General features: G+C 42.5%; 1 protein-coding gene across 1 annotated transcript; it reads right to left on the bottom strand.

Moving 5' to 3' along the window:
- Positions 1 to 5,343: 5,343 nt before the first annotated feature.
- LOC137375203 (eotaxin-like) lies at positions 5,344 to 14,120 on the bottom strand. The gene is made up of 4 exons (XM_068042005.1): positions 13,906 to 14,120; positions 13,652 to 13,772; positions 8,921 to 8,998; positions 5,344 to 6,547 (listed from the first exon to the last, which is right to left on the bottom strand). Exons 1-4 carry the CDS (start codon positions 13,979 to 13,981, stop codon positions 6,520 to 6,522), a joined length of 303 nt encoding a protein of 100 aa, XP_067898106.1. The 5' UTR covers positions 13,982 to 14,120; the 3' UTR covers positions 5,344 to 6,519.
- Between the last annotated feature and the right edge of the window lie 111 nt (positions 14,121 to 14,231).

The raw sequence follows: 14,231 nt of genomic DNA, 5'->3' as shown, positions 1-14,231 counted from the left end.
CACCACAGCAGAAGGTGGAACTTGAATTCAATTAATAAATCTGGAATTAAAATCTAATCTAATGATGGCCATGAAACCATTGTCGATTGTTGTAAAAACCCATCTGGTTCACTAATGTCCTTCAGGGAAGGAAATCTGCTGTCCTTACCTGGTCTGGCTTGCATGTGACTCCAGACCCACAGCAAAGTGGTTGACTCTGAAATGGCCTAGCAAGCCACTCAGTTGTACCTAACCACTACGAAATCAATAAAAAGGAATGAAACCGGATGGACCACCCGCTATCAACTTAGGCACCGGAAACGACAACGGCAAACCCAGCCCTGTCGACACTGCAAAGTCCTCCTTACTAACATCTGGGGGCTTGTGCCAAAGTTGGGAGAGCTGTCCCACAGATTAGTCAAGCAACAGCCTGACATAGTCATATTCACGGATTTATACCTTACAGACAATGTGCCAGACACTGCCATCACCATCCCCGGGTATGTCCTGTCCCACTGGCAAGACAGACCCACCAGAGGTGGCGGCACTGTGGTATACAGTAGGGAGGGAGTTGCCCTGGGAGTCCTCAACATCGACTCTGGACCCCATGAAGCCTCATGGTATCAGATCAAACATGGACAAGGAAACCTTCTGCTGATTAACACCTACAGCCCTCCCTCAGCTGATGAGTCAGTACTCCTCCATGTTGAACAGCACTGAGGGTGGCGAGGGCACAGAATGTACTCTGGGTGGGGGACTTCAATGTCCATCACCAAGAGTGGCTCGGTAGCACCACTACTAGCCGAGTCCTAAAGGACATAGCTGCTAGACTGGGTATGCAGCAGGTGGGGAGGGAACCACCAAGAGGGGAAAACATACTTGATCACGTCCTCACCAATCTGCCTGCTGCAGATGCTTCTGTCCATGACAGTATTTGTAGGACTGACCACCACACAGTCTTTGTGGAGAAGAAGTCCCACCTTCACATTGAGGATACCCTCCATCGTGTTGTGTGGCACTACCACCGTGCTAAATGGGATAGATTTTGAACAGATCTAGCAATGCAAAACAGGGCATCCATGAGGTGCTATGGGCCATTAGCAGCAACAGAATTGAACTCAACCACAATCTGTAACCTCATGGCCTGGCATATCCCCCACTCTACCATTACCATCAAGCCAGGAGACCAACCCTGATTCAATGAAGAGTGCAGGAGGGCATGCACCAGGCATACCTCAAAATGAGGTGTCAACCTGGTGAAGTTACAACACAGGACGATCTGCATGCCAAATTGTATAAGCAGCATGCGACAGAGCTAAGTGATCCCATAACCAAGGGATCAGATCTAAGCTCTGCAGTCCTGCCACATCCAGCCGTGAATGTTGGTGGACAATTAAACAACTAACAGGAGGAGGTGGCTCCACAAATATCCCCATCCTCAATGATGGGGGAGCCCAGCACATCAGTGCAAAAGATAAGACTGAGGCATTTGCAACAATCTTCAGCCAGAAGTGCTGAGTTGATGATTCATCTTGGCCTCCTCCTGAAGTCCCCATCATCACAGATGCCAGACTTCAGCCAATTCGATTCACTCCGCGTGATATCAAGAAATGACTGATGGCACTGGATACTGCGAAGGCTATGGGTCCTGACAATATTCCAGCAATAGTACTGAAGACCTGTGCTCCAGAACTTGCTGCGCCCCGAGCCAACCTGTTCCAGTACAGCTACAACACTGGCATCTACCCGGCAATGTGGAAAATTGCCCAGGTATGTCCTGGACACAAAAAGCAGGACAAGTCCAACCCGGCCAATTACCGCCCCATCAGCCTACTCTCAATCATCAGTCAAGTGATAGAAAGTGTCATCAACAGTGCCATCAAGCGGCACTTGCTTAGCAATAGCCTGCTTACTGACGCTCAGTTTGGGTTCCGCCAGGGCCACTCAGCTCCTGACCTCATTACAGCCTTGGTTCAAACATGGACAAAAGAGCTGAAGTCACGAGGTGAGGGGAGAGTGACTGCCCTTGACATCAAGGCAGCATTTGACCGAGTATGGCATCAAGGTGCCCTAGCAAAACTGAGGTCAATGGAAATCAGGGGGAAAACCCTCCACTGGCTGGAGTCATACCGAGCACAAAGGAAGATCGTTGTGGTTGTTGGAGGTCAATCATCTGAGCTCCAGGATATCACTGCAAGAGTTCCTCAGGGTAGTGTCCTAGGCCCAACAATCTTCAGCTGCTTCATCAATGACCTTGCTTCAATCATAAGGTCAAAAGTGGTGATGCTCGCTGATGATTGCATAATATTCAGCACCATTCGTGACTCCTTAGATACTGAAGCAGTCCATGTAGTAATGCAACAAGACCTGGACAATATCCAGGCTTGAGCTGATAAGTGGCAAGTTACATTTGCGCCACACAAGTGCCAGGCAATGACCATCCCCAACAAGAGAAAATCTCCCTTGACATTCAATGGCATTACCATCGCTGAATCCCCCACTATCAACATCCTAGGGGCTACCATTGACCAGAAACTGAACTGGAGTAGCCATATAAGTACCGTGGCTACAAGTGCAGGTCAGAGGCTAAGAATCCTGAGGTGATTAACTCACCTCCTGACTCCCCAAAACCTGTCCACCATCTACAAGGCACAAGTCAGGACTCTCCACTTGCCTGGATGGGTGCAGCTCCAATAACACTCAAGAAGTTCGACACCATCCAGGACAAAGCAGCCCGCTTGATTGGCACCCCACCTACAAACATTCACTCCCTCCACCACCGACGCACAGTGGCAGCAGTGTGTACCATCTACAAGATGCACTGCAGCAATGCATCAAGGCACCTTAGACAGCAGCTGCCAAACCCACGACCTCTTCCAACTAGAAGGACAAGGGCAGCAAATGTATGGGAACACCGCCACCTGCAAGTTCCCCTCCAAGTCACACACCATCCTGACTTGGAACTATATCGCCATTCCTTCACTATCGCTGGGTCAAAATCCTGGAACTCCCTTCCTAACAGCACTGTGGGTGTACCCACCCCAAATGGACTGCAGCTGTTCAAAAAGTCAGCTCACCAACATCTCCTCAAGGGCAATTAGGGATGGGCAATAAATCCTGGCCTAGCCAGCGACGCCCACATCCCATGAATGAATTAAAAAAAGGGAAAAAAAACGTTTCCAATAATTTCCGTTACAACCAGAATACGCGGTATGGGCGCATAACTTTGTCCAAGTCTAATGCAGGGAACATTGTCTAGTCATAAAAGTTGATATAGTTTCAAGAAAAAAAGATGAAAGGTTTAAGGAGACAGGGGATCTGACTGAAGTGAAGTCCAATCCACAAACAGAATGTGTATTTATGACGTGAATAGTTATCTGATCTCTGCATCTGATCTGTGGGGCGGCACAGTGGCGCAGTGGTTAGCACCGCAGCCTCACAGCTCCAGGGACCCGGGTTCGATTCTGGGTACTGCCTGTGTGGAGTTTGCAAGTTCTCCCTGTGTCTGCGTGGGTTTTCTCCGGGTGCTCCGGTTTCCTCCCACAAGCCAAAAGACTTGCAGGTTGGTAGGTAAATTGGCCACTATAAATTGTCACTAGTATAGGTAGGTGGTAGGAAAATACAGGGACAGGTGGGGATGTTTGGTAGGAATATGGGATTAATGTAGGATTAGTATAAATGGGTGGTTGATGATCGGCACAGACTCGGTGGGCCGAAGGGCCTGTTTCAGTGCTGTATCTCTAATCTAATCTAATCTAATCTAAACTCTTTCCAAAAAAAAACTTGAATTTATATCAGTCCAGTTAATGGAGAATCATATCCCAAGGCAGTTCACAGAAGCATAATCAGACAAAAATAGATGCTGAAACAAAGAAGGAGATATTAGATAGGTGATTTGGTCAAAAGGGTAGGTTTTACGAAAGATCATCAAAGAGGAGGGGGAGGTAGAGAAATGGAAGGGTATGAGAAGGGACGTCTTGCATATGGAGCCTAGACAGCTAAAGGCAATGATGGCATGAGGGGAAGGAAGGAGGAATTAACTGGCAACAGAAACAAAAGCAACACAAGGACAAACTGTTTCATGCAGCAAGTGGTTAAGGTCTGGAATGCATTGCCTGCAAGTGTGGTACAGGCAGGTTCAATCGTGGCATTCAAAAGAGAATTAGACTGTTACATAAAAAAGAAGAATGTGCAGGGTTACGGGGAGAAGGTTGGGGAATGGCACTAGGTGAATTGTTCATTCGGAAAGCCAGTGCAGACACAATGGGGCCAAATGGCCTCCTTCTTGCCGTAAAAATAATTCTTTGATTTTTGGGTGCACACTCGGCCAAGAGTCAGTTCCAAGTTCCAGTTTGGTCCTCATATTGCAAACTGTTCACAAAGATGGTGTTGACTTATTGGTTTGCTTTTATTTGCTCTCCAATTGGTAATTTGTAAATATTTTCCCCCTGAAAATTCCAGAACAATTGTGCAAAAATTGCATTTCAACACTTCAGGGAAGCACTGGCACAGCCAATCCTGTTACATTCAGGTCAGGTTATAATAAGCAACTTGCTGCTCTATTCTGCCGAGTTACACACACAATCAATTCCTCTTAAATAAAACTGTTCAGGATGGCCCAAGATGCTTTATGCCCAATAAGTTACTTTTTGAAGGGCACTCAGTTATCATATAAGCCATCGCAGCAGCTAACTTTCAATCAGCAAGGTTCCACAAACAACAAATAAATGACTCACTTGATCATCTGTTTTTGGTAGTATTAAATAAAGAAATGCAACAACTTGCATTCTAAAAGCACTTTTCACCATCTCAAGATGTCCCACAGCACTTTAGAAACAATGAAGTACTTTTGAAGTTTGGCCAGGACACTGGAGGACACTCTTCAAATAATGCCTTGGAATCCTGTATGACTCCTTGGGAAGGCAAATGGAGCCTGGGTTGACTGTCTCATCCAACAGATGGCACAATGACAATGCAATGCTTATGTGCATTACGTGATCAAATCAATAGCACTGCCGTGAAAACGTGACCTTCTGACAAACATGTTGTCAACTAAGCCAAGCTGACATAAATGACTCCACAGCGAGACTAAATGAATAATTCCTGAATGACAAAGTAATTGAAAAGGCTGCAGTAAAACTTCATGGGGAGGAGGAGAGTTTATCATATGGAGTCACTGGTTAGAAAGAAAACCGTTTATAACACTCGTGGTATCACTTTAATCAGAAAAATTAGAGAAACGTGTGAATATTTCGTTTCCAAGGAAATGCATGGAAAATATTTTAGGATGCAATATATCTGTAGAAACATTATTGCCATATCAATGCTTGTATGAAGTGGATCTAAGGAATACACATGAGGCAGTTTTTTGGAGGCTACATTATCTTTATTCATAAGGAAAAACAAAGTCTAAGTTTGTATCATAGAAAAATAAATGCTGAGCATGCTTTGGAATCTACCTAAAATAAATTCCTCATGTGTTGATGACTAATGCTGCCTCCCTAATACCATTTTAATATAGCTGTGTATAATGCAAAGAATCTACATTAACAATGGAACTCTTATTAATAATATTCTCTGAGGCTTTTGGTTAAATTTCAGAATTGCAATTTGCTCCCAAGCAGTGTTAGATCCATTTTTGTGTTCAAGCATGTAATGGCAGACATTCTAAGAACCTATGAAAAGGAGTAAGCCATTCAGCCATTCAAGCAGATCAATCTGTACCTCAACTTAATTTAATGCCTTAACTCGATATCCCTCTATACCTTTGCCTAATAAAAATGCAAATAAAACATCGCAACTGAATGTTACAAAGCCTTACAAATGTTCAGTTCCCTAGCAATATAAAACAAACATAGTTGTGTCAGTATTGATATTCCATCGTATTTAGTAATTGGCACATATTATCACACATATATAAAACATGCTGAAGACATCTCGGGAGCGGAACATCATTACTGCACAAATATGTTTTGCACTAACTACCTTATAATCGACTAAATCTCTGAAAATGAGACTTGGATTATGAGTAGAGCTCTCAATTTGGAATCCTACATCTAACAGTGCTCTCAGGTATCATATTATTGATGCATTTCATGCATTAAAATATCTTACTTGCATTGCACTTCTCAATAAAATTGTGCATACTTTAAGCTTTGAAGCATAGTACATAGAGTATTCTAAAGCATAAAGCCAAGCTAAGTAATGAAATAATTGAAAGATTATAGGATTACAAATAAAATATCCTGATTAATTCTACAGGTAATCAGTATCATCCCTGGGTAGTCTGATTAAGCTTGAGTGCTATGACTGACTTGAGAATTCAATTTACAAGGTGAGAATAAAACATCTTGACATTCATTGTTGATATTTACCTTCCAATCAAGGATTTTGAGAAGTTCAGAGTATTCAAATATCAGGCACAATTTTTTACTTGAATATTATTACATACAGAAAATTTGAGATCCATGGAGTTTCTGTAAAAAATAAAGGTAATTGCGTAACTGAAAAATGGTGTCTGTTTTCATCCCTTTGTCATTCTTAGGCACTGCCAGTCTCCATCCTGTTACTTGAAAGAAACAAAAAATAAAATAATATAACCTCAAAGCACTGACATGATCTTTTTAATGAACCTAGATGTTTGATAGGAATGTGTCAATACAATACTGGAACACTCTTTAGGCAAGAGAGATATTTGCCAAGAACGAACAAGAGAAAAATTCATACCTGGACCCAGGACAAAATCAACATGAAAACTGTTACAGAAAAAACAAGTGAGGGAGAGATGGATGAAATCTATTTTTTGCATTGAGAAACGTAGATGAAAAGTCAAGGTCCATGTTGCCAAGGTTAAAAAGAATGAAAGCAATGATGAGGTAAATGAGAAATTAATTTTAAGGTGATGTTAAGATTATAGAAGAAAAGTCTAAGAGCTATAAGGACTTTTACTGCATTTGAGATCCTGGGAAAGGATGAGTAAAAATAGGCTGGATGAGGAGTCTTGACTTCACCCTAGGATGCAGGGAGAAGGAAGATGGTGTAGTCAGAGGAACAAAACGGAGGCAAGTCGACGAAGCTCTGAATAGAGAAGTATCAATAAAATAGAGAAAGAAAGGATGGTGAGAGAGGGGAAAGTTGGAAAATAGAAGAGAGAAGAGGAATGAATATTACTAACTAGCAATGCATCATGAGAAATGTGCCCAAAAATCATGGAGCAGACATTGACGAAGTCAGGAAAAAGCCTGCTTCATTTGAAAACAACTGTTTGCTATTAGGACACAATCCTGCAGAATAGAAAGTTAGCAGAATAACTCAAAGGAGATTCTTAACAAAAATCTGGTGTCATTAAATATTTTCTTGTTAAATTGTGCTCTTTAATACAACATGTCTTTAATGTTCAGTATCATCAGGATTAACTTGAGTACACTAGCTGTATTCTTAGCTGGAGTGTCAGATTTACTGGACCATACTGTATTATATCAGGTAGAGTATCAGGTATAATAAAACCATAAAGTGCTACAAATAATCAGCAGGTCTGGCAGCATCTGTGGAGAGAGAAGTAGAGTTAACGTTTCAGGTCAGGAACTGCTGATGAAAGGTCACTGCAGATGCTGCCAGTCCTGCTGATTATTTCCAGCACTTTTTGGGTTTATTTCAGATTTCCAGCATCTGCAGTATTTTGCTTTTATTTCAGAGTATCAGGTGTGCTGGGCTGGCTGCACTGTACAGTATTACATCAGGTAGAGTATCAGATGTACTTTACTGACTGTACTGTATTATATCAGGTAGAGTATCAGTGTGCTGTACTGGCTGCACTGTACTCTATGATATCAGATAGATTATCAAGTGTGCTGGGCTGGCTGTACTGTACTGTATTATATCAGGTAGGGTATCAGGTGTGCTTTACTGGCTTTACTGTACTGTATTGCAACAGGTAGAGTATGAGGTGTGCCTTACCGACTGTACTGTACTGTATTATATCAGGTGGAGTGTCAGGTGTGCTATACTGGCTGTACTGTATTATATCAGGTAGATTATCAGCTGTGCTGGGCTGGCTATATGGTACTGTATTCAGTCAGGTAGATTATCAGGTGTGCTTTACCAATTGTACGGTACTGCATTATATCAGATAGAGTATCAGTTGTGCTGTATTGGACAGTATTATATCAGGTAGATAATCAGGTGTACTTTACTGACAGTACTGTATTGCATCAGGTAGGGTATCAGCTGTGCTGCACTGGCTGTACTGTTTTGTAGTGCAACCGTAATAATGTACTATATCAGTACCATCTTACTGCATCAGCTAGAATACAGGACATGCAGTAATGATGGCATTTTGGAACTTCTGATTGGAGGAGTTACAAAGATGGAGGGTGGAGAATTAATATTCAAAGTGAAGAATGATTTTATGTTGACTACTGTTAATTCACCTCCCTCATTCAGGACAATAACTGACTTCAAACCAGTTTACCACCTGCCATCCAGACTCACTGTTTCAACTGAACGTACTTTTACTATGGTGCGAGGCCTTGAGGAGATTGATGCTTAAGCAGAGACCTTTGCCCATGCTCTCCCTTATTGCTAACCCTACCCTATCGGAAAACCAATAGAAACCTGCACTTTTGTTATCTTCAGTAGGGGCTCTCCAGAGGCACCAAGGAGAAATCCAGTCCACTGTTGGCATTTTATGAGTCTCTCAATAACAAAAGTGCTCTTAAACAAGTCAATAGATAGACAGAATTAATTGAAATCCCTGAAATGAATCTTTTTCTTTTTCACTTTGTTGGTTAAATGAACCGGTGGCACTTCACATTGCAGTGTGCTAAGTATTCAGGCTGCAAATACTTAAAGCACAGCAGAAGAAATAAGCATTGCATTAAACACTGAAAGTAAATATCATGCCAAGCAGATAAAGATCCGATTAACATTAAGTTCAACTTACTTGATCTCTCTGATTTTTGATGGCACCCAGCGTGCAACAGGATTAGAACAGATGGGTCCTTTCTCCACCGTGTAGAAACTAAAACAGCAGAGAAATTAGAACATTTTTAGAACTCTGAAGAGGATGAATACATAGAATTTTGTGTACAGCTTAATGTCTGGAGTCAAGAGCCATCAATGGTGTGTGAAGTTCCTTTTGCTGCTCTTTATATATCGTGATAATTATAGGAAGAAATTTACTATAAGTAGTCATGCCATCACGATAGAAACACTATTGTATTCCTTGTCACTTTTTCTTCCTGTTAATTGGTATCTCATTGTATAAGCCAAGTATAAGTACATCCGGCGGCATCCAGATGCTGCCAGATCTGCCGTGTATTTACAGCATTTTTTGTTTTTATTTCAGTTTTTTGCATCCCTAGTATTTTGCTTTGGTAGTCACTATAAGGAGGTTTCATGTGTGCAATAATAGTGTGAATTAAGGCTGACAAAAAGACAATACACAAAAAAAACCAATGACAACGGGAAGAACGGGATTGTCTTTTATCACCTTATACAGCTGATGCTTGAAACTTGCAGTGGACGATTTGTGCTTATCTACACATTTCTTTAAAGCTATTGTTATTCAGAGTGCACATTAGATGCTTGGCTACTTATTTAGGTTAAGTTAACAAAAGTATTTACTTGAATTTATAAAGTTCCTTTAATATTTATAAATGTATGATAAGAAGTTACTGTTAATCCTATTAGATTAGATTAGATTAGATTAGAGATACAACACTGAAACAGGCCCTTCGGCCCAACGAGTCTGTGCCGACCATCAACCACCCATTTTATACTAATACTACACTAATCCCATATTCCTACCAAACATCCCCACCTGTCCCTATATTTCCCTACCACCTACCTATACTAGTGACAATTTATAGTGGCCAATTTACCTATCAACCTGCAAGTCTTTTGGCTTGTGGGAGGAAACCGGAGCACCCAGAGAAAACCCACGCAGACACAGGGAGAACTTGCAAACTCCACACAGGCAGTACCCAGAATCGAACCTGGGTCCCTGGAGCTGTGAGGCTGTAGTGCTAACCACTGCGCCACTGTGCCGCCCCATTAGTGGGCTAATGTTCAATACATTTGAGTGACTCTCCTCTCAATAAACATTTAACACATTTGTGCAAAATTTTCCACTCCACTACTGCACCATGACAATATGAAAGGCACAATTCAACATGGTGGCTCCTCATCAGAGCCCTTTCCTATCCTGAGTGGTGTGAAACAGGGCTGTGTTCTCGCACCCACACTTTTTGGGATTTTCTTCTCCCTGCTGCTTTCACATGCGTTCAAATCCTCTGAAGAAGGAATTTTCCTCCACACAAGATCAGGGGGCAGGTTGTTCAACCTTGCCCGTCTAAGAGCGAAGTTCAAAGTACGGAAAGTCCTCATCAGAGAACTCCTCTTTGCTGACGATGCTGCTTTAACATCTCACACTGAAGAGTGCCTGCAGAGTCTTATCGACACGTTTGCGGCTGCCTGCAATGAATTTGGCCTAACCATCAGCCTCAAGAAAACGAACATCATGGGGCAGGACGTCAGAAATGCTCCATCCATCAATATTGGCGACCACGCTCTGGAAGTGGTTCAAGAGTTCACCTACCTAGGCTCAACTATCACCAGTAACCTGTCTCTAGATGCAGAAATCAACAAGCGCATGGGTAAGGCTTCCACTGCTATGTCCAGACTGGCCAAGAGAGTGTGGGAAAATGGCGCACTGACACGGAACACAAAAGTCCGAGTGTATCAGGCCTGTGTCCTCAGTACCTTGCTCTATGGCAGCGAGGCCTGGACAACGTATGCCAGCCAAGAGCGACGTCTCAATTCATTCCATCTTCGCTGCCTCCGGAGAATACTTGGCATCAGGTGGCAGGACTATATCTCCAACACAGAAGTCCTTGAAGCGGCCAACACCCACAGCTTATACACACTACTGAGTCAGCAGCGCTTGAGATGGCTTGGCCATGTGAGCCGCATGGAAGATGGCAGGATCCCCAAAGACACATTGTACAGCGAGCTCGCCACTGGTATCAGACCCACCGGCCGTCCATGTCTCCGCTATAAAGACGACTGCAAACGCGACATGAAATCATGTGACATTGATCACAAGTCGTGGGAGTCAGTTGCCAGCATTCGCCAGAGCTGGCGGGCAGCCATAAAGACAGGGCTAAATTGTGGCGAGTCGAAGAGACTTAGTAGTTGGCAGGAAAAAAGACAGAGGCGCAAGGGGAGAGCCAACTGTGCAACAGCCCCGACAAACAAATTTCTCTGCAGCACCTGTGGAAGAGCCTGTCACTCCAGAATTGGCCTTTATAGCCACTCCAGGCGCTGCTTCACAAACCACTGACCACCTCCAGGCGCGTATCCATTGTCTCTCGAGATAAGGAGGCCCAAAAGCAAAAGCAACTATTGCACCAGAGCTGTTAACACATTTTAACAGAATGAGTAATACCTTATGTAGCAGATAAAGGAATATCGTTGGAAACCTTTGATCTATGTTCATATTGATTGTAGCGATTTCTAAGCTGATACTTAATTGCATATGTTAGCTCAGTGTCACAGCTGTACTATTTGTCAGCTATGGCTCAGTTGGAAGTGTTCTTACCTCTGAATCATAAAGTTCTGTGTTCAAGTTCCACTCTGGGGCTTGAGCACAAAGTTAAGGCTGATGAGGAAGCACTGCATTGTTGGACGTGCTGTCTTTTGAAAGAGACATTAAACTGAGGCCCCATCTACCTGCTCAGGTGGATGTAAAAGAGTCCATGACACTATTTCGAAGAAGAGCTGGGGGGTATCCCAAGTGTCCTGGCCAACATTTATCCCTCAATCAACATCACAAAAAACACAAATTATCTAGTCATTATTACATTTCAGTTTGCTGTGTGCAAATCGGCTGCCACATTTCCTACAGTACTACAGTGGCTCGACTTCAAAAGTGCTTCATTGGCTGTAAAGTGCATTGAGACGTCTGGTGGTTGTGAAAAGCGCGATATAAATGCATTTTTTTTTCTTTTTATTTACAAGAATCCATTACTTTCAGTTTCTTAGTAACCAATTTTGAACCTAGTCAGCAAGGTGGGAAACTCACTGTTCCAACCCATTTAGACATAAACAAACTTTGGTTGACTGGCAGTAAAATCTTTTCCAACATGTGCCAAAGAATTCTGGGATATCAAGAATGTCATGTCATCTGTTCTTTATGGGAAATTGGAAAATACAAAAAGTTTGGTGATTATTTTTCATGATTTACTGGCACCGTGTCAGAAGAAATGAGTAATTTCTGGTATTTTAATGGTGTGGTGAAAGACAAAGCATTAGTGCAGAGAGTGTGTTAATTGACAGAAAAAAGAGCAGCCTTGGCCCAAAGAACAAACATGAAAAAACAGTGGCCAGTCACATGGTAAAAAAATTAATGATGAAACAAACTAAAATAAAATAAAAAGAAAAAAGAAAAAAGAACTGAAAATAAAAAGGGGGGCCTGGCATGCTCTGAAATTATTGAATTCAACGTTCAGTCCGGCAGGCTGTACCGTGCCTAATTGATAAATGAGATGCTGTTCCTCAAGCTTGCTTTGATGTTCACTGGAACACTGCAGCAATCCCAGGACCGATATGTGGGCATGTGAGCGAGGGGATGTGTGGGGGGGGGGGGGGGGGGGGGTGCGGGGGACAGTGTTGAAATAATGATCCCGAGATCTGAGTTCAAATCCCACCATGACAGCTGGGCAATTTAAATTCAATTAATTAAACAAAAATCTGGAATAAATGATCAAGTATAAGTATTGATGACCAAGAAGCTACCAGAGTATCAAAAAAAAAAATGGTTCACTGATGACCTTTAGGGAAGGGAAATATGATGCCCATACCTAGTCTGGGAATTCCAGGACAACAAAAATGTGCTTGATTCATAACTGCCCTCTGAGATGGTCTAGCAAGCCACTCAATAGTATTTAAGAACTCGACTCACCACCATTTTCTCAAGGGCAATTAGGGACGCACAATAAATGCTGGCCTGAGATGCAGTGGTTTTTGTCGAGGTTCATCCCAAGCAGCTCTGTAACACAGGAGTCTGTGCTCTACGGGCTGTTCCCAGGGACGCACACCGAGACAAACATCAACTGCTGCTGGAGGACTATCAATTCGGTGAAAGACGCCCTTTGGTCTGCCCGAAACTTGCTGGTCTTCCAGCGCAAAGAGTTGTCCACCACCGAATGTTGCAGACTGGCACATTCCAAGGTCCAGGACTACGTGCTGAGGGACGAACTAAAGCTTGGGGCAGCCGCAGCAAAGGGTCAATGGGGAAAGACCACAGTGTAAGGTCCCCCCACCGAGCTGAACTGAGGGGCTGGATCCATGGGAAACCCCTCGAACTGTATCGGAGAAATTATGTGTGCTGTAAATGTAAAAATGTATATGGCATGACAATGAAATGGAAGGGTTGTGAGGCAACTCATGATTGTATAGAAGGTAACTGATCACCTTTGCACTGTCTGTATTCTTTGACTTGATGCTGTTTTAAACTGTTTGGGAATGTAATTTTTACAGATTTTTATGAATAAAGTATATTTTGGAAATAAAAAAAAATAAATGCTGGCCTGTCAGTAACATCCACATCTCGTAAATGAATAAAAAAAACATTTAACATTTTAAGATGGTTTGATTAAAAATAATTGCTTACATTACAGCTTCCACACATGGCGAAAGGGCATTCTGTATCCTGTAATGTGTAATATTATAGGGGATTTTCCTCCCAGACACGTTCTTGCAGCAGTTTGTAGTAACCCTGCTTGGCCGGAGATCTGAAAAGTACAAACGTGCTGCTTTAGTCCGAGATGAAGCATACAAAATAACGTTTACATAATGCAGCCTGTTTCAAACAAAATTGTATCTATTCAGCAAACATAGAAGATATTAAAAAAATGCAACACTTACATGAGTGGCTTGACACAAAGATGGTCCCAAATAGCAGGCAAATGACAGCAATTTGAAGCGATCTACCGGAATGCATTGTATACTCCCTGAGAATTTTCTCTTTTTTTTGCAATCTGAGTCTTCAGCAGAAGCTGATGCAGTCAGGTTAGAAATGGTTTTTTGCCCTGATGTGCGTGCCACGGTTTACTTATTTCCCTTTTTCAGAGCTTTTATGATAAAAGTGCGCACAGGAAAGCGGTCTGCAGTTAGTGTCAGTTACGTCTATGTGGTTTCATTTGAATGAGGTGCTAATTTCAAGATTGGGGAAAAGGTAATCACACTTCTGA

Source organism: Heterodontus francisci, chromosome 11 (genome assembly GCF_036365525.1).
Source record: "Heterodontus francisci isolate sHetFra1 chromosome 11, sHetFra1.hap1, whole genome shotgun sequence".
Taxonomy (NCBI): domain Eukaryota; kingdom Metazoa; phylum Chordata; class Chondrichthyes; order Heterodontiformes; family Heterodontidae; genus Heterodontus; species Heterodontus francisci.
The sequence above is the reverse complement of the archived record's forward strand: the minus strand, read 5'-3'. Positions and strand labels throughout refer to the sequence as shown.

Bases quoted from the DNA above. Each gene is read 5' to 3' on its own strand.
- LOC137375203 (XM_068042005.1), bottom strand. From the start codon at position 13,981: ATGCATTCCGGTAGATCGCTTCAAATTGCTGTCATTTGCCTGCTATTT. The intron at 8,999-13,651 runs GTAAGCAATTAT...CTGCTGTTTTAG, and splicing joins CCATGTGTGGAAGCTGTAAT to TTTCTACACGGTGGAGAAAG. The intron at 6,548-8,920 runs GTAAGTTGAACT...GTTTCTTTCAAG, and splicing joins TCAAAAATCAGAGAGATCAA to TAACAGGATGGAGACTGGCA.